Genomic DNA, 18,911 nt, shown 5'->3' on the forward strand with positions numbered 1-18,911 from the left:
CCAAAGACGTGTGGTTCTCGTTTCTTATCGTTGGTTTAGATAGTGAATTTGCACTCTATACAGGTGCGTTTATGTCCCTGTAGTTCTTTCTGTATAAAAAAGTGATATGGAGATATCAGTGTTGGTTTTCATTTCAGAAAATATTGCCAATAACACTTGAAAGCTTGGTTCCAGCCCTGTCGTGTATCGTTCTTGGACAATGTCTTGGACCATCTCCAATCTTCCTCTTAGCATTTCCAAATCATCTTTACTCCTAGTCCCAACCAACACCAGACACCAGCTTGGCAATATCAATGGCCATGAAAGGTGGAAGCAAGGTATATAGGAGGCAACAGTTTAAAATTGAGTGTATAAAATTGGTATTAATATTTGATATGTCAATATTTTTACTGTATTTATATTTGAATTCATTACAGGACTTAGTTTCCCTATATTGGTTAAAAAAAGAGGTCACCTTTAAACCAAAGAGCTGAAGAAATGCTTAAAACCATAAAGGTGTCTGCCTTCCTCACTCTTCACTCCTTTTATTCAGTAAGTGTTTATCTCATGTGTCCTGACTGTACTAGCTTACTTCTAATTACAAAGAAAGTAAAATATCCCCTGTCCTTGAGGAACTCACAGTAGGGTAGAGGAGACAGGCTGCCAAAAAATATATGTGTGTATGTATGTGTGCATTTGTATTTATGTTCATATATAGCAAGGGATCATGCTGGGAGCCACTCAGCCATAATTCAGCACTGACCTGCTTGGGGTTCCTATTTCTAAAGTGATCTGTAGCCTGGCAGCTTGACCGACCCTAGAACATAAGGTTAAAAGTGTGAGGTGTTACTGTTGAATAAAGTTTACATACTTTTTCATATGTTCAGCTTTTTACTGTTGAATGAAGTTTACATACCTTTTCAAGAACAATAAAGATAGAAAACATGAAATTTGAAGTAAATTTTTTTATTATTTGAAATTCTGTATTTCTTCCCTGGTGGCTCAGACGGTAAAGTATCTGTCTGCAATGCGGGAGACCTGGGTTTGGTCCCTGGGTCGGGAAGGTTCCCTGGAGAAGGAAACGGCAACCCACTCTAGTACTCATGCCTAGAAAATCCCATGAATGGAGGAGCTTGGTGCAGGCTACTGTCCATGGGGTCGCAAAGAGTTGGGCTCAACCGAGCGACTTCACTTCACTTCACTTCACAGTATATAGTAATCACATTCTGTATAGCCTTAAATGATTGTTAGATCTGGTAATTCATTATACCTGGCTCATTTGAAACAATACAAATTCTTAGGCATTTCCACAGTTTCTAGATCAGTGAACACTGCCTGTGTTGGTTTTTTAGAACAAATCTCACTTAGCAGTATGAGCTGAAAATTTTGTCTCTTCACTTTTCAAGAAAAATCATTAGAGGATTCCCCTGAATCAAGATTTAAATGGGACAGGTTGCAGGAATTGAATTTTTTTCAGTGAAGGAGGAAACACTGTTGCCTGTTTCATTTTTACTCTCACACCCCGAAGAATACTTCATTAATGTCTGGCGATCATTGTAGTTCCTTCCTTCGCAGGGAACTGTTAGAGGTTTTCATATAACACAAGTTTATATTTATTATGTGAATATATATTTAAGTGGAAGTGAAAACAGTGAGGAGTATATAACACTTGAACCGACTTGGACTGTGTAGAAGTTCAGTTTTCTATACCCATAACTTAAGTTACTCCAGGGCTTATCTTAAAAGCTTTATTGTTCAGTCTCTCAGTCCTGTCCAACTCCTTGTAACTCCATGGGCTGCAGCACTCCAGGCTTCCCAGTCTATTACCAACTCCCAGAACTTGCTCAAACTCATGTCCATTGAGTTGGTGATGCCATCCAACCATCTCATCCTCTGTCGTCCCCTTCTCCTCCCACCTTCAATCTTTCCCAGCCTCAGGGTCTTTTCCAGTGAGTCAGCTCTTCGCATCAGGTGGCCAAAGTATTGGAGCTTCAGCATCAGTCCATCCAATGAATGTTCAGGAGTGATTTTCTTTAGGATTGACTGGTCTGATCTCCTTGCTGGCCAAGGGACTCTCAAGAGTCTATTTCAGCACCACAGTTTGAAAGCATCAATTCTTCACTGCTCAGCCTTCTTTATGGTCCAACTCTCACAGCCATACATGACTAGAAAAACCATAGCTTTGACTGTATGGACTTTTGTCAGCAAAGTGATATCTCTACTTTTTAATGTGCTGTCTAGGTTTGTCATAGCTTTCCTTCTAAGGAGCAGGTGTCTTTTAATTTCATGGCTGCTCTAGGACATGCAAAGCTGTCACCTTTAAAACACAGATTTAATCTTCCAAACTGAAGAACATTGTGAAGGGCATTCTATTCAGCCATTTTCGTGAAATAGAAAAGTTCATGCTTCCCATCTGTTTCACTTATGTTGAATGTGGTAGAATTGAACTTTGTAGACAAGAGAAAAACATTGGCTTAAGGTCGGCCAGATTAGTGACATAACCTCCTAGTCCTCTGCTTCACCTGGCATCCACTCTGACGAAACCTACTTGCTTACAGTCTTACCTACTCCTCAAATTTAGGGAAGTCTTTGGTTCAGAAATAGAAGGTTACTAGAACTCTTGGTAATGCAACACATGTATTCAGCCCCGACTGTGTAAACCCAGGAGACAGCGTAACCAGTGAGGGTTATTTTCTTTGCCATTCTTTCTTCTCAGGAAGTCGTCTTTGGGTTTTTGATATGGTAATAATGACCAACAAGCAACTACTATGGGTTGTCCAAGCACTAGTTTTAGCACAGTACACCTGGTAGTACCATTCATTTTTAACAATTCTGTGAGTCAGGTAATAGTGTTTGTATTTCCTTTATCATATAAGGAAATGGAGGCCCAGGGAGGTTAGCAGAAAGAAGGTGAATTAAGAACCTATTTAAGTGAAAAGGAAAACTATATGTAGATACTGATTAATGATGTTATTTGTTGCTAGGTTTTGTTTCAATGGAAGACTCCCAACTGAAGATGAAAAAGAATAATAATATGCTGCTGTAGGCGGTGGTGGCAGCACAGGAGTGGGCTGGTTTTCTGAGGATATAGAGATTTATTTAAGTAGTGAACACTTGATACCACTTAGTATTGGAGGTTTTGACTCCTTAAGCTAGAGGCTCACAATGCTAAGTGGAAAGATTTCTGAATGCCCTTTATTTTACTTATAAGAATTGTCATTAACCATCAGGAGAGACTGCATTTATTTCTAGGAGGCAGCTAATAATAATGTAGCAAAGTGCTCTAAGGTCACTACCAATTGAAAAAAACAAAAGGGCAGTATATCAGACTGGCCTCAAGGTGAAAATATGCGTTTTTATTTTATTTTGGTACTAAAGGGCTATAATTTTTGCTATTATTTACGCTTTGACTGAAATTTAAAGACTAGAATTTATAACCTGGGTGTGTATAGCTCTCTGAGTGTGTGGGATTAGCCTTAATTGCTCTACCGTGTATAAATGGACTTTAGTAAATGATCCATTTGAGATGCTTTTTTTTTCTTTTGTTACCTTTAAGAAACTTCATTAATCCAATTTTTATTTGTACTTAAATGGTTAATTAATATATCCCAGATGGTTGATATGGACAGAATAGACATGAAAATGTTAGGCTTACAAATTACCCCCAAATTAGTGGCTTAAGACTAAATGATATATTTCTCATATTAGGCAGATCAACTGGGCCCAGCTGATTGGTTCTTCTGCACACATGATATTGGCTGGAGTCACATGGGTGGCTGTATTTAGCTGAGACCTCAGCTGGAACTGGAATGCCCTAAATGGCTTCACTTATGTATCTGGCTCTCAGCTAGGGTGGCCAGAATAAGTAGGGGCAGACCAGGCCTCTCATCATTCAGCAGTCTAGCCTGAGCCGCTTTACATAGTAGCTTGGTCCCAAATGGAAGCTGCTAGGTCTCTTAAGACACCTAGCATTCGGCCACTTGCACAGCATTCTGTGATCAAAGCAAGTTACAAAGCCAATGCATATTCTAGGGAAGGAGAAATAGATTCCACTTCTTGATGGGAAGAATTGTTGGTTTCTGTCTTTGTAGACAATCACCCGAAAACTGATAATTAAATTTAGGTCTTACCTGTTATGCTTACCTAACCTTCAGAGGTTTGCTGAAACCAGCAATGACCAAAGAAGAAGTTCGTGAAATGGTCCTTGTGATTTCCACTCAGGATGAAGGGCAAGGAGATTGTGTGAGTAAATATGATAATATGCTAGTTATATAATAAATCCTACCCCCTTCACCATCTTCTTTGTTAATCGCCCTCTGCATGAAATGTTCATATCAAATGTTTTTTCCTTCTGGTACCTGACACTTACAAAATGTCTTGCATTCCCTTCATGTGGTAAGAGCTTATTCGACCATTGAATTGAAAACACAAAAAACAGGGATTGCTGAAGCCTTTGTTTTGAGTTGCTTTGAACAGAAGTTGGGATTTCTTCTCTGTGACCTCAGGTGAAGTAGTGTGAGGTCTCTTGATTAAAGGGAGATTCAAGGTGGCACAGCTACTAATGAGGTTTGGAACCTTGCTGGTGGCTTGGAGCCCCCGGTAAGGTAGTAAGTGTTGGAGCCAGGTCTTTTCATGTTCCTCAGCAGTCACATACATTGAATTTTATCACACAGTGGCTTACAGATCTTTGCACTAGTGTGTATTTCTGTATATGCTCCTCCAGACATCAGTCAGATTCTTGAACAGAGGGATCTAGTCTTTATACTATGACTTCACTTTTTTCTGTAAAACCTCTATTTCCTCTCCCAAAACAATTTACAATGTAGTCATAAGTTTATCCTTATAAAACACCTACTGTATATGTAGGAGTGTGTGTGTGTGTGTGTGTAAGAGAGAGAAGAATGATATATCAGCTTCCATATCAAACCTCATTTCACTGATACAGCCAAGAGTGAAACCAGGGTTCACTGTGAAGATTTCTTATAAACGTCTCTGTTGCACAACTCCAGTCTGGGAATTTATGCCAGCTTTTAGTGTGAAGACCACCATTAGCCCTGCCTTTTTTATACTGAACATTTTTTTGTGTTTTATTATTACCTTGAGTCTATTTGTTCTTTGAGGTAGGCTCTGTTCTGCATAACAGAAACATTAAAATAAATGACCGTAATATAACTGGACAGTGTTCCACTGTTGGAGGCATTTATATGAGGCAGTGCAGGCATGAAATAGAGCAGGCAGACTCCTGAGAATGCAAGAGAAGTTTTCATGAATAATTTGGAATATACCCAGTGATGTTGCTTTCATTTCCTTAATATCTGAAATGGGGGATCCTCTTAGAAACCCGGTTTGCAGACTAGATAGTATGCTGCTGTTTTAAAAAGATAATACAGTATGGAAGCTCTGTCTTGGGAACTCTCCCCTCTCAAGGATATAGGAGAGGAAGGGATCACTGTAAAGAGTAAAGGAGTCTACGTCACTAGAGGAAGGAATCATTCTATATTGGGTATCTAATACATTTTCCTGGAAAGGAGTCTTGCAGACTCACAGGCTTTTTGTATAAATTCCACTAAAAACTCTATATTGTCAATTTCTTGAATACCTTTGTGCTTGCCCTGTAGGCTGAAGGAGTACCAGCCTTCCAACTAAAAGAAAACCTGTTTCTGAGCTGTCAATATTTACTCAGAAAAAGACTATCCGCTGAAACTACCAACTAAATTGAATGGTGTCAGTAGAGAAGTATATTGCCTAAAAATGGGTAGTTGATTAAAGATAGCCAAGTTAAGGTGCCAGGTGATATTTTTACTATGCTACATACTGTAGGGAGTGCAAAAGTAGCTAAGATCAGTGAGGAGTCAGAATTCCGAGAGGGGAATTAAGAACAATCTACAAGAAGACACTGGATACGGCAGAATGTAGTTTAAGTACTGGCCCAAAGACAAGAGAGGTTACTATAGTAAGGAGGGACCAGAAATGGCTTTGAAGATGGCCCTTGAAAGCTAGATTAGGCTTTAAACAGGAGAAGATGGGAAGAAAAGATAAGAGCAAAAGAAATTTTGAGAGCGCTCCAGTGAGCAATGACACGTAGGGGACCATGTTCACACTGTTTTGGCGAAAGCTGACAAGTGAGGAGGGAAGAGAGTAAGAGTGGTGCCTAGCAACATAGATAGGCCGATGCCATCATTGCTTTGCTAAGGGATTTATGGAACTCACAAATGGTGTGTGATTAGAAAAATGATTTTGCTGCATTATCTATTCTGGATTGGAAGACCTGCAGGTCCAACAGGCTGTTCTTTCAGGGATTCAATAAAAGGTGCCCTCCCTAAATGCAGTCAGTGGCTGTGGACATGCCAGGCAGTTGTTGAGAGCAGGGCCAAATTGCAGTCTTAACTTGTTCTACCAGGACGTGGTGACTAATCGCAAACGCAAAAACTTGCTCAGCCCCTTCTTCAAACCTACCCTCACAACTAATCTGCAGAGATAAATAGTGAAGTGAGGTAACAGTTGAACCCTTCCATCACTTACTAGGAATTTCTTAGTTGAGTGGATGAAGTATTTGCAGCCCTGAACTGATGAGTGCGTTCTTCTGTGGCCCATCAAAAGGTAATGAGATTTCAGAACTTACAAGCACACACGCTCAGTTTGTTTTGTCTGAATTTTGGAGCTACTCAAACTCCTCATTGCATTGGTGATTTAAAAACAAAACAAAACCCCTCCCTGTCCCCAACCTTTGTGCTAAACGTTTAGATATGATATGTTTATATAACACGAGGGAGGACTTTATTCATTCTAAATGAAATGAGCAGCATTATTAGAATCTCGGGTTAACCAGACTTTAGTCCTGTGGAGGGTTTTGTAGGACATGAAAGGCTGTTCAGCTGACCCCTTTATGCCAGAATAGCACCTCAGCTGGAGGCTGTTGCAGCTGGAGGGGCTAAGGAAAAGATTGCCGACAGTGGATTTCCACATTGCATTTTAGCACTGCAGCCAGAGATCTGTACTGTTGAACAAATAACTGAAGAATTTGTGTGGTCTAGGTCATGTTAGGACCAGCAAAAATCTCTGAGATCTGTTCTACTAGCATCCCTGTTACCAGTAATCATAGGGAACTATTTTACTGAGTTTTACACCAAATTTGATACCATCACAATTACCTTTTGGATACACTTGAATTGCCTGTGTTTCAGCTAATAGTGTTATGTGCTCCCTGGGAGATGATGATGCAACGGAACAGGTGGCTGGAGATAATTAGAATTTGAATTTGACTCTCACTTTGCCATCTTCCTGAAAATGAAACGGGAGTGGTTAATCACCAAGAATAAACTGCGTGTCAGCAAGCTCTCAGCAAGGCGCTGCCCTGAGAACACACTGCCGCTCTAGTAGACTGTTCTGGGATGTGTTTCCAGCTGCTAATAGGGGCGCAGTCTCCGGTTTGGCTGGGAGTGGCTCAGCCTGAGTCGTTTGCCCCATTTTTGTATTGGTTTTATTTCTTCAATTAATAGTTTGAGTTGTTAAATGAATTGGAGAGTGAAGCAACACCCTGTTATCTTCTTGTCATCTTTGGCTTATCCCAGCACAGTGCTGCCTGTAGGCATATAGCAGAGCAAGCTTGTGCATGTTTTTAAAGGGCCCACTGGAGTGGAAAGCAGCCTGTCAGCATGCAAATGAAATTGAATTTTATGTTCTTACGCCTTGGCAAAAAATCTTGTATTTGGGATCTTTCAGCTTGAGAACTGACCAGTGTGGTGGGCCCCACACAGGAAGCACTTCTTTAGGTCTGTAGCATAAGTATCTTTGTTAACGTGCCTGACCAGTCCAGATTTAGTCACGTTGCTATAGTACCAGGTTTCATTAATTTTCTGGTCATGTTCTCCTGATAGCCAGATGGTATAGGGATATGTTTTTCCTTTGCTTAATTTATCCAGATTTGATTATCCATATTTTACAGGGTTTTTAATTTTGAAAAATAATTAGAAGACTGATAAGTAGAGATACATGTCTGGGTGTTGTATTTCAGTATGTGAGCAGCAGATATGACATGTTTAGGCTTGCTGGGTATTTGAATTCAGAGAGGGAGTTATTACTCTCCTCTAGATGCAATGGCACCCCACTCCAGTACTCTCGCCTGGAAAATCCCATGGATGGAGGAGCCTGGTGGGCTGCAGTCCATGGGGTCACGAAGAGTCAGACACGACTGAGCGACTTCACTTTCACTTTTCACTTTATGCATTGGAGAAGGAAATGGCAACCCACTCCAGTGTTCTTGCCTGGAGAATCCCAGGGACGGGGGAGCCTGGTGGGCTGCTGTCTATGGAGTCACACAGAGTCGGACACTGCTGAAGCGACTTAGCAGCAGCAGTAACAGTACCCTCTTTGGCATTTTTTAAGAGTTCTTGTCTTATAATATGTCATAATACTTGTACTTGGAGACAATAACTGGAAAGCTACCAAATACTGGTGGTTTTGGATAATCAAAAGTCATTTATGGGTTTTGAAAGGTAAAATGAAAATAAAGGAGTTATGCATATCTTAGTGTTTAACTTTTTTGTGCTTTTTCTCATTGTTTTGGTTTCTAAGAATTGGTGGCCATCCAGATGGCTCCGAAACGGCTCTGCACCCTATTAAAACAGGAGTATTTGCTTTTAAATGTTCAGTGTACCTAGTTCTTAACTGTTACATCCTTCCTTGGACCAGTTCATTCTAAATTATTGAGTCTTCTCAGACATAGGATTGGTCCAGCTAAAAGAGTGAGCAATCTATTTGAGGCTTGCAAAAGATTCAGGGGTGAAAGGACAGAATTTCTGAATGAACTGTGCTCTATACTTGGGCTTGCAGGAATTGTGGGAGGCACCTCAGTGAAGAGATGGACCAGTGTGTATAATCATGGAGTCTCCTTGCTGACATCACCACCCGCTCTCCTTGATAAGTGAGAGTGGTCGGGGAGAAGGAAAAGAGGTCAACATGAAGCTAAAGCAGCGAGTCGTGCTGTTAGCAATTCTCCTTGTCATCTTTATCTTCACCAAAGTTTTCCTGATTGACAACTTAGATACGTCAGCTGCCAACCGGGAGGACCAGAGGGCCTTTCACCGAATGATGGCGGGCTTGCGGGTGGAGCTGGTACCCAAGCTGGACCACACCTTGCAGTCTCCCTGGGAGATTGCAGCCCAGTGGGTGGTTCCCCGGGAAGTGTACCCTGAAGAGACACCAGAGCTGGGAGCAATCTTGCATGCCATGGCCACCAAGAAAATCATTAAAGCGGATGTGGGTTATAAAGGGACACAACTGAAAGCCTTACTGATACTTGAAGGAGGACAGAAAGTTGTCTTCAAACCTAAGCGGTAAGTCTTCATCTTGGAAGTTATCTGTGCTGTTTGGTTCTAACCTGGAATTTGTTTGAGTGCTCATCTCCCTCTCCTACTGTTCTCTTCAGTAAAATGGGAGAGAGACCCGAAGGTCTCTGAAGTCTTTTCTAGCTCTTAATGTTCCATGATTCTTTGAGTAAGGGAAACTTGCAGGAATATGTTTTGGTACCAAATTAGATTGAACACTTTACAGTGAGAGCTCTCCTTGATTTCTAAATTTATCAAGTACTATGTGCCAGATGTTAGAGATACAAAATGAATTGGTTAGGAAATAAGCAACTTGTTACCAAAAGTGTACAGTTAAAGACCAGATATCCACGTGTCAGAAATGGTGTGGAGTAGGAGTCACCCAGAGTTGGAGTGAGTTTTGGATGAGTAACCTAAGTCCTTTTTAGTGCTAAAGCTATGATTCTTTCACTTGAGCTTTGGTTTTGTTTTAATTAATAGACTTTATTTTATTTTACTTTATTTTAGTAATTTTAGGTTTGCAGAAAAATAGAGGGGAAAGTATAGAGCGTTCCTATGTATGTCCTTCCTCCTCCTCCCCAGTCTCTCCTATAATTAACGTCTTCCATCAAATTAGTACCTTTGTTACAGTTGATGAGCCAATATTAATTTATTAACTAAAGTCCCTAGTTTATGTTAAAGTTCACTCTTTGTGCTGTGTATTCTGTGAGTTTTAATAAACTCATAATGACCAGTATTCACCGTCACACCATAATAAAGGACAGTTTCCCTGACCTCAGAGTCCCCTGTGTTCTATCTATTCATTCTTCCCTTCTTCCCCCTGAGTCCCTGGCAACCACTAATCTCTTTAGTGTCTCCATGGTTTTGCCTTTTGCAGAATGTCATATAGCTGGAGTGATACCTTTTGTAACGTTTTCAGATTGGCTTCTCTTCATGTTTTTTAAGGTTCCTCTGTGTCTTTTTGTGGCTTGATGGCTCTTTTTCTTTTTTCCTGAATAATATTCCATTGTGTAGATACGTGTACCGCAGGTTGTTTATTCATTCATCTACAGAAAGCTATCTTGGTTGCGTCCCAGTTTTGGCAGTTGTGAGTAAAGCTTCTATAAACATTCGTGTGCAGGTTTTTGTGTAGATAAGTTTTTAGCTCATTTGGGTAAATACCAAGGAGCATAGTTGCTGGACTATATGGTGAGAGTATGTTTAATTTTGTAATAAACTACCAATCTGTCTTCCAAAGTGGTTGTTCCGTTTTACATTCCCATCAGCTATGAGTGAGAGTTCTTGTTATTCCACATCCTCATTAACCTTTGGTGTTGTCTGTGTTTTGGATTTGGTCATTCTAATGTGTGTAGTAATACCTCGTTTCTTTTGCCTGTTTTAAGCAGAGAGCTGAGCCATTTTAGTTGCCTCAGTCCAAATTTGAACTGGAGAAAGAGCTAGTTCATATACTATTAGACAGTGATCTCTTTGGACTTCTCTAAGGATCTACAGAGAGAATTTGTGTGGCAATTCTATAGTATAATTTTTTTTTAAAGTTTTCTGTGTGTATATGAATTTGAAATAGGTTAACATGGTGGTAATCTATATTCTTTTGACAGGAATTAGTTACCAGTGCATTTTCTCAAAATTTGTAAGGTCTGAAATTATCTGTGGACTAAACATTTTTTTCATTTCTCAGTGGAGCTTTGGAGAGAATTATAACACATAACTTGGGGTCTCTTGCTGGAGTGGGAGAAGAAACAAGGGGTGATTATGTGCAAAAACTTAACTGGGACCAGAGTAGTTGGCTTACCTCTCTTCATGACCCAAATATCAGTAGATAATAGGCAGCCAAGAGCTAGTATATTGGGATTCCAGAAATGGAAGGGATCTGCATTTGCCTGGAACTGGGAGGTAAAATGGAAGATTTGGAAATCAGGTAATGTGGGAAAAGCATGGCTCTGTGGACCTCGAATCTAATTTCTGTTGCATGCACACTGTTTGCCAGGGGTTACACTAAGTACTTTTGTATTTTAATGCTTTTAACCTTCATCACAACCGTGGACAGTTGCAGTGCTTATTTCCAGAAGCAGAAACTGAGACGTAGAAAGAGTAGCTTGACAGGGTCACCCTGCAGTAACTAATGGAGCTGGCATTTGGATCTGTCAGAGTGTGAGCAGCTGGTGTTCTGCCACACACATGCGAGCCTCTCACATTTGTTTGTCTTCCTTTGTAAGAGAGAAGATATGGATCATCCATTTTCAAAAATTTGCTAGTTTCCTTTTGAAATGTGATCCTTGACCTCTTGATTTGTAGCCTGAGCGATCAGCAGCATAAGCAGACTGATGGAAAGAAAGCAAACTAAAAACAAGAATTAAGTTCATGTAAAAAGAGATGAATTGCAGGCAGTTTATGTTTAAATAAAAGACCCTCTTCATACCCACTGTTTATACACTGGGGAATTAAAGGTGAGATGGGGCAGCAGGAAGTGTTACAAGGCAGATATTACTGACGGTGTGCAATGTTAGTGTTAGTTTAGGTGCTTTGCAGATAGGTCTGCAGTGTTCAGACAAGTTATAATATAAATGGAGGGTGGAAGAGGCCAGACTGGTGAGAAGGGAAAGTGGCAGCAGATAAACGCATGAGCTAACGTTAGTCACTGATGCTTCATCTCATATCTCTTACTACCACTGCAGCCTTCCCATACTTTCCTCTTCCGGACCATCCTGAAAACTACTATCATTCTTCTCCCAAATACCCGTATCATCACTGTGCTCCCCAGCTTTGAAACATCCAAGGATTCCCATTACTCAACAGACAAAACCCAGCCTCCGCAGCCTGATGGCCAAGCCTCTTACAGCCTGGTCCTCCTCTCTACGCCCAGCTCTTTATTCTTGTCAAGGCAGCCCCTCCATCCCCCATCATCTCCCAAATAGCCCTTTTCTTTGCCCGGCTCCAGGGATGTTCCTCCCCAACCCTGTGCAAGCTGCCGAGGCCCCTACAGTGGGTGGTAGCACCCTAGTCACCCTGGCACTCTCGCAGGCTGGGGAAAGTGGGTTCACATAAGTGCTTGTAGAAATCGACTCCAGTCCGAAAACACCCAGCAAATTGCTATTCTGACCCCAGGGGCCTCTGAGACTATTTAGTCCTAGTATAAGTGCAAATTAATGTCCTTGGTTACATTCTGATGTCCTTCACCAGGAGGATAGGAGTGATTTATCGGCAGTTACTGTATGAATTTCGTTGTTCTGTCAGTAACTTAAGATGGATCGCTCTGTTGAGAGGAGGATCTAAGTCCTTCCTGCTGAGTTGAGACGTGCACCTTTCTTTAACAGCCACTTGTGGTTCAGCATTTCTGGAGCCTGGTTGTCCATGTCCTCCTGTCAGAGATGGAAGATTTGTATAGTGCATGAAATGTACAGGAATACAGTCATGCCTTTATTTGCACATTTTACCTTACATTATTATAAAAGTAATTTTGTTTTTTAATGTAGCTGTATCTTTTCTGAAAGTACATTGATTTTCATAGGAAAAAACTGCAGTTATGGTGGGAAAAGAACAAGCTGGCAAGGGCCCAGAGCTTGGGAGAAGTGAAGGATCATAGGAAGTGTTGAAAGGGACCTTGGTGATCAACTAGTCTTAACTACGCAGTTTACTTCTAGGAAGAGTGAAATCCAGGGTTCTGACTTTCATGTTTCACAGAAACCGAAACATAAACTAAGGATTCAGACCTCTGGACTCCAGTGCAGTTCTTTCATTTTGATTCCTCTTCCTTTCCCATTTCCTTCCCTTCCTGTTTCTCCAGCCCATTCCCAAAGTTTCTGAATTTTTCTAGGGTTTTACATTTCATTCTGTGCAGCCTTTCCATGTTCTAGAAAGTTCTCTGACATTTCACTGAAAGGAGTGGACTGCATATCACCACAATCTTCTGTGGCTCCGCTACAGTCCTGGGAAATAAAGTATTCCAGGCCTGTCACCTGCAGCTGTAGTGGAGAGAGAAATGCTTGAATAGTGTCAGCTTTCGCTGCAGTCCTTTTAAAAACTGAGACTTTTAATTTGGAGGTAGCAGGTGTAATCCTAGGCAGCCTAAATGATGCTTTGACCCCAGAAACAAAAAAATACATATGAGTATATTGACCAGGCTAAGAAGAAACTGGTGTCCAATCAGGTGTTGAGGCATGTCTGTCTACTAACATAAATAGTTCATTGCTTTGACTTGAAAATGTGTTTTATGAATATGGTTTCACTTTATATTCTGCGGTCATATATGTTGAAGGTCACTGCCTTGTATAGTACTGTTTCCCACTTCCTCATGGCCTTTTCCGCTTTGGAGATCCAAGTGACCTTAGTGGAGTGGCTCCTCTTCACATCATTCTCAACTTATGTCTGTCTTGTAAAGCCTACTAGGTCTCCTTTTGATTCAGGAAAGGCAAGTGAACAGTAGAAGTCATAGATGAATTGTGTTCAGTTCTTCCCATTAACAAGTTTAAGTTGTATCTCTATATAATTAGTAGAAAGAAATATGCCAGTTTTCATTATCCTTCATTTATGTCATGCATGTGATGTAAAGTCATCAGGATGGAGTTTGAGATGAAAGACATCTTCGTTGTTGTTGTTCAGTCGCTAAATCGTGACTAACTCTTTGCAACCCCGTGGACTGCAGTGTGCCAGGCTCCCCTGTTCTTCACCGTCTCCTGGAGTTTACTCATTCATGACCATTGAGTCGGTGATGCTATCCAACCATCTCATCCTCTGTCGCCCCCTTCTCCTCCTGCCCTTAATCATTCCCACCATCAGGGTCTTTTCCAATGAGTCAGCTCTTTGCAAAGACATCTTAGAACTTCTTTTTGGTCCAGCCCCTAATATTATCAATAAGAAATCTAAGACCCACAGAAAAGAAGGGTTTTACTCAAGGTTACCCAGGCAGGTAATGACAGAGATTTACCTAACTCTCACTGCAGTCCAGTATTCCTTCCACTGCATCATCATGAACTTAAAAAGAGAATAGTTATTCAGATAACTTAAAAAAATGTTTCCTTTTCCTACTTATTTAACAAAGCCTAAAACATATCAGGACCATTGTTTTCCCTGAGAAATTTAAACTTCTCTAATAAGCCTTACCATAGCCATTCTGGTAAGCAAGCCTTTTAATTACATATTTGTCTTCATTGTTTCAGTTTAGTCTAATAGACAATTCAGCAGACATTTATTAAGCACCAACTATAGATTTAGCACTGTGCTGAAGATACAAAGAGTTCAGAAAAGTACCTTATAGTTTTACTTAAGCTAAGTTGAAAGTCTCTAGGAAGGGTAGAAATAACATCTGTGTTTTATTCATAGAATGATTGCAGAGGTAGGTGTATAATTCTAGTTTGCTTCTCCACTTCGTCTTCACGTCATCTACTAGTGATCCATGCTAACCCATGGCTGTTCTCAGGGTTGACAGAGGTTGCTAGAGCAGAATCAGGCTTGCAGAGTTTCTGTTTTGCCTCTTGCACTGTCACCTCTGGTGCTGATGTAATTCATGTCTACATCTGTGCTTCCCATTCACTCTGCAGATATAACCGGGACTATGTGGTAGAAGGGGAACCATATGCTGGTTATGATAGACACAATGCGGAGGTGGCAGCCTTTCATTTGGACAGGTATGTGCAATCACAGTGGGTTACATTCGTTTCATTTCCTTTTAAAAATATTTTGGGGAGGTCTTGTGTAATAACTTCGACTTGTTAACTTACTTTAGATAACTGATTGCTTCCACTAAATTTGTATGAGTGCCTCATTATTTGGGTAAATAAAATGGCAAGAAGAAAACCAAAGTTTGATTTCAAATCCCTAAATTGAACTGGTCATTAATTGGGCCTGGCAGTCCTGGTTTTTGTTTTGTTTTGATTCTGTTTTTAAGTAATACTCATTTATCCTCATATGCCAGAAACATAACATGACATGTATGTAAATATTATTTTCCTTCATACAAAATATGCACAGCTTCAATAACCAGGATAAATGTGAATTCTAAATGTGTAAGTTAATGAGGAAAACTAATACTTTTTAAGCTGGTTATTAGTCAGGATTCTTGTAACTGAATTGTCTAGTGTCCCAGTTGCTCCTTCTGATCAGATCTTTAATCAGGGCATGTTGATAGACTTTAAAAGAAATTATTCACTATATTTTTTTTAATGAATCTATAAGGAAACTAGAAGAAAATAAAGATGAATCTTTGTCTTTTTTCAGGATTAGGAAGGATTTTCTAGGTATAAAAGCAATAATTTAAAAATCACAAAGAAGGACTTTCCTCGTGGTCCAGTGGTTGACTCTGTGCTTCCATTGCAGGAGGGCATGGGTTTGATCCCTGTTCAGGGAACTAGGATCCCGCATACTGCAGCCAATAAATAAATTTTTAAACACTCAGTAGATTCAAATAAAAAAAAAAAATTTAACTCATATGTCAAAAAATATAAAAATTTAAAAGCAAACTAACTTGAGAGGAAAATACCTGAATCTAATATATAATCTAAGCATTAATAGCCTTAATATACAAGTTTATAAAATCTTATATATACTCTAAAACACTAGTAGAAAATGGTTTAAGAACACAGTTGGCTGAATAGAAATTACTGATTGCTAATAAATATGGCAGAGGGAGTTCATCTTTACCAGTAATAAAAAAAAATTCAGATAATTCCCTGGTTGTCCATCGGTTAGGACGCCACTCTTTTGGAAGGCTCAGATTCAGTCCCTGGTTGGGAAGCTAAGATTCCACAAGCCACAGAATGCGACCAAAAAGAATCCAGTGAAATAATGGGACACTGTTTTCTCCTCCTGAAAGTGACAAAGAGCAGAAAGAAGATGGTACTTTATCGGCAGGAAGAGATTGGCATCCATACGCTGCTTGTGTCATTGTTAATTGGTTCTGTCTTTAAGAACTCTTGCACCATGAATCCAGAATCTTCATGTTCATACCTTTTGAATGAATAGCTACCTTTTAATGCAAACATCTAAGACATTTCTTGGAAGATATTTCTAAAAAGTACTCTAGAGAATGAGAAATTAAAAGATACATATAGCAAGATCTTAGCTAGTAGCATTTTCAGTACTGAAAATCTGAAAGCAACCTAAACATCTAATGACAGGGAAAATTAAATGAAGGTTCATTCATAATACCATGAATTTTCACTGCCCCTATTAAGACCTAGTGGGAAAGAGTTGGATAAATCCTACTTATCACTTAACTGCACATTAGAATCAGTCTTTGCAAGCCCTTATTTGTTTCCTTGTTTTCTTCATCCCTAATCCCTTTCCTGTTTCTCTGTTGATGGACACCAGCAGTGCCTGAAGATCTTTTTCCTATAACCATACCAATATTTCATATTATCCAACATACTAATTTTTGTTAATCTGATATATGTGAAGTGTTATCTCATTGTTCCTTTATATTCCCCCAATTATTGGCAGAGATACCTCCTCATCTTTTCACAGCACAGCACCTATTTGTTAACTTGGAGTGAAGCTGTCTTTGTACAGAAATTACTACTTTGGATATTAATTAAGTAAATAATGTTTCAATTTATGACCTGTGCTTTGGGGTCTTGTATTTAGAAGCCTTTCCCTCTCTCAAAGTCTGAAAGCTATTCTCTGACTAGCCCCCTATCCCTTTTGTTAACTGCCCCAGCCAGGCCAAGTACCACTGAATATGGCTTCCCAACACTAAGTGGATGCTCTTGTTTGGTCTGACAGTGGTCAGTGGGGAGAAAAGATACTTCCCCACTTTCTTTCCCACCCCGTACTCCTTACACTTTTCTGCCCTGAGTTGCTATTTCTCCATTACATTAGGATTTAACCCCCTCTTCTGGCCTCAGAAGGTTCTCTCAAATTTTATGTTATTTCGACTGATCTGTGATCTCCTTGCTTTTGCGGCTTTTTTAAGAATGAGTTTAGGATAGAGAGTCAGTCAGCAGCCCTGAACAATGGATTATTTATTGCACAGTCATTTGTAATTGTAGAAACCTTAAGGCAGCTTTCTGAGAGAGTCAGAAAAGGCTCATGATGCAGTGATGAGTGAAAAGCAGGAGGCAAAATTGCACATAGTATAATTTCAATTATGTATATACACACAAGAGTGAGTATATGTCTGTATATACATGTCTGAAAATATGGTCGAATGCCAGATTGTCACTAGTTACTTCTGGATTGTGGAATTATGGATGATTTTAATTTTCTTCCATAAATTTTCTGTGTATTCTGAATCCTGCCCCTCCAACTTTTATTCAGGGAGTGTGTATTTTTTTTTTAGCAAGAAAATTCCCTTTTTTAAAAAAATGATAGTGCTCAACCATAAGGCTGTACTTTGAGACCACTAGAAGTATCTTAAAATGTATCCATATTTAAGTTGTCCTACGAGTTTATCCTTTTAGGTTAAGTTGTGTAGTTTTCTATCAGTATTCTGTTTTATGCAAAGATTTGAAATCATGTGTGGGTTTAGGCCCAATCTTTTTTTTAATGCTTTGTTAAGTTTGTTTTAAAATCTTATTATGAAAAATTTCTAACAAACATAGAGAGAACATTATAATGAACCCATAGACCCACTCCCTAGGTTTAACAGTTGCTCACATTTTGCCAGATATATCTTCAATAAATTACATCTCGATATTAAATTCATAAATATATGTACCTCTGAAAAATATTTGCCAGCAATCAACAGTATTTTGGAGAAGGACATGGCAACCCACTGTAGTGTTCTTGCCTGGAGAATCCTCATGGACAGAGGAGCCTGATGGGCTACAGTCCATGGGGTCGCAAAGAGTCGGACACGACTAAGTGACTAACACACACAACAGTACCTTTACACACCTAACAACATGATTAACTGTGATTTTTAAGATTTCTGTTTAGGGAATTCCCTAGTCAGGAAACTAAGATCCTATAAGCTGCTTAACTTGGCCAAAAAAAACGAAAAAACCCAACTGTTTAAAATACATCACCATAGATACACAACAAGCAGCAAAGATTTACTATATAGCACGGGGAACTATAGTCAATATCTTGTAATAACCTATAATGGAAAATAATATATATGCGTATTCTGGTTTAGTTGCTACGTAGTGTCCGACTCTTGCAAGCCTGTGGACTGTGTAACCTGCCAGGCTCCTCTGTCCATGGGATTTCCCAGGCAAGAATTCTAGAGTGGGTTGCCATTTCCCTCTCCAAATATATGCATATATGTATAACTAAATCACCTTGCTGTGCATCTGAAACTTTGTAAATCAAATATACTTCAATAAAATATATATATATTTTAAAAATTTAATAAGTAAAAATAAAATATATCCCCAAAGATTTTTCTCTTCTGTTCAACCTTCCAAACCAGGATTCTAGGTTTCCGCCGAGCTCCCTTGGTGGTTGGCAGATTTGTTAATCTGAGGACAGAGATCAAGCCTGTTGCCACGGAGCAGCTCTTGAGCACCTTCCTAACCGTAGGTAAGAAGGTTATAGAGGACATTTAGATAAGGCAATAGTTAATAAATTAAATGGGGCATCATAGAGCAAGCTTGTTCATGACTTTTAGGAATTGAAGAACTCAAGGGAATGCAAAAGCAAATCAGGCAGCTTGTTCTCAGGTTACTGGGG

General features: G+C 39.7%; 1 protein-coding gene across 1 annotated transcript in view; it reads left to right on the plus strand.

Moving 5' to 3' along the window:
* Positions 1 to 486: 486 nt before the first annotated feature.
* Positions 487 to 18,911, plus strand: part of FAM20B (FAM20B glycosaminoglycan xylosylkinase) — a 36,154-nt gene continuing 17,729 nt past the window's right edge. The window contains exons 1-4 of the mRNA XM_068986002.1: positions 487 to 531; positions 8,812 to 9,314; positions 14,843 to 14,929; positions 18,652 to 18,761. Of these exons, the coding sequence (XP_068842103.1) occupies positions 8,938 to 9,314; positions 14,843 to 14,929; positions 18,652 to 18,761 (574 nt within the window). The 5' untranslated portion in view covers positions 487 to 531; positions 8,812 to 8,937. The remainder of the gene's footprint in view (positions 532 to 8,811; positions 9,315 to 14,842; positions 14,930 to 18,651; positions 18,762 to 18,911) is intronic.

The sequence above is a fragment of the Capricornis sumatraensis genome, chromosome 14, assembly GCF_032405125.1.
Source record: "Capricornis sumatraensis isolate serow.1 chromosome 14, serow.2, whole genome shotgun sequence".
NCBI classification, from domain to species: domain Eukaryota; kingdom Metazoa; phylum Chordata; class Mammalia; order Artiodactyla; family Bovidae; genus Capricornis; species Capricornis sumatraensis.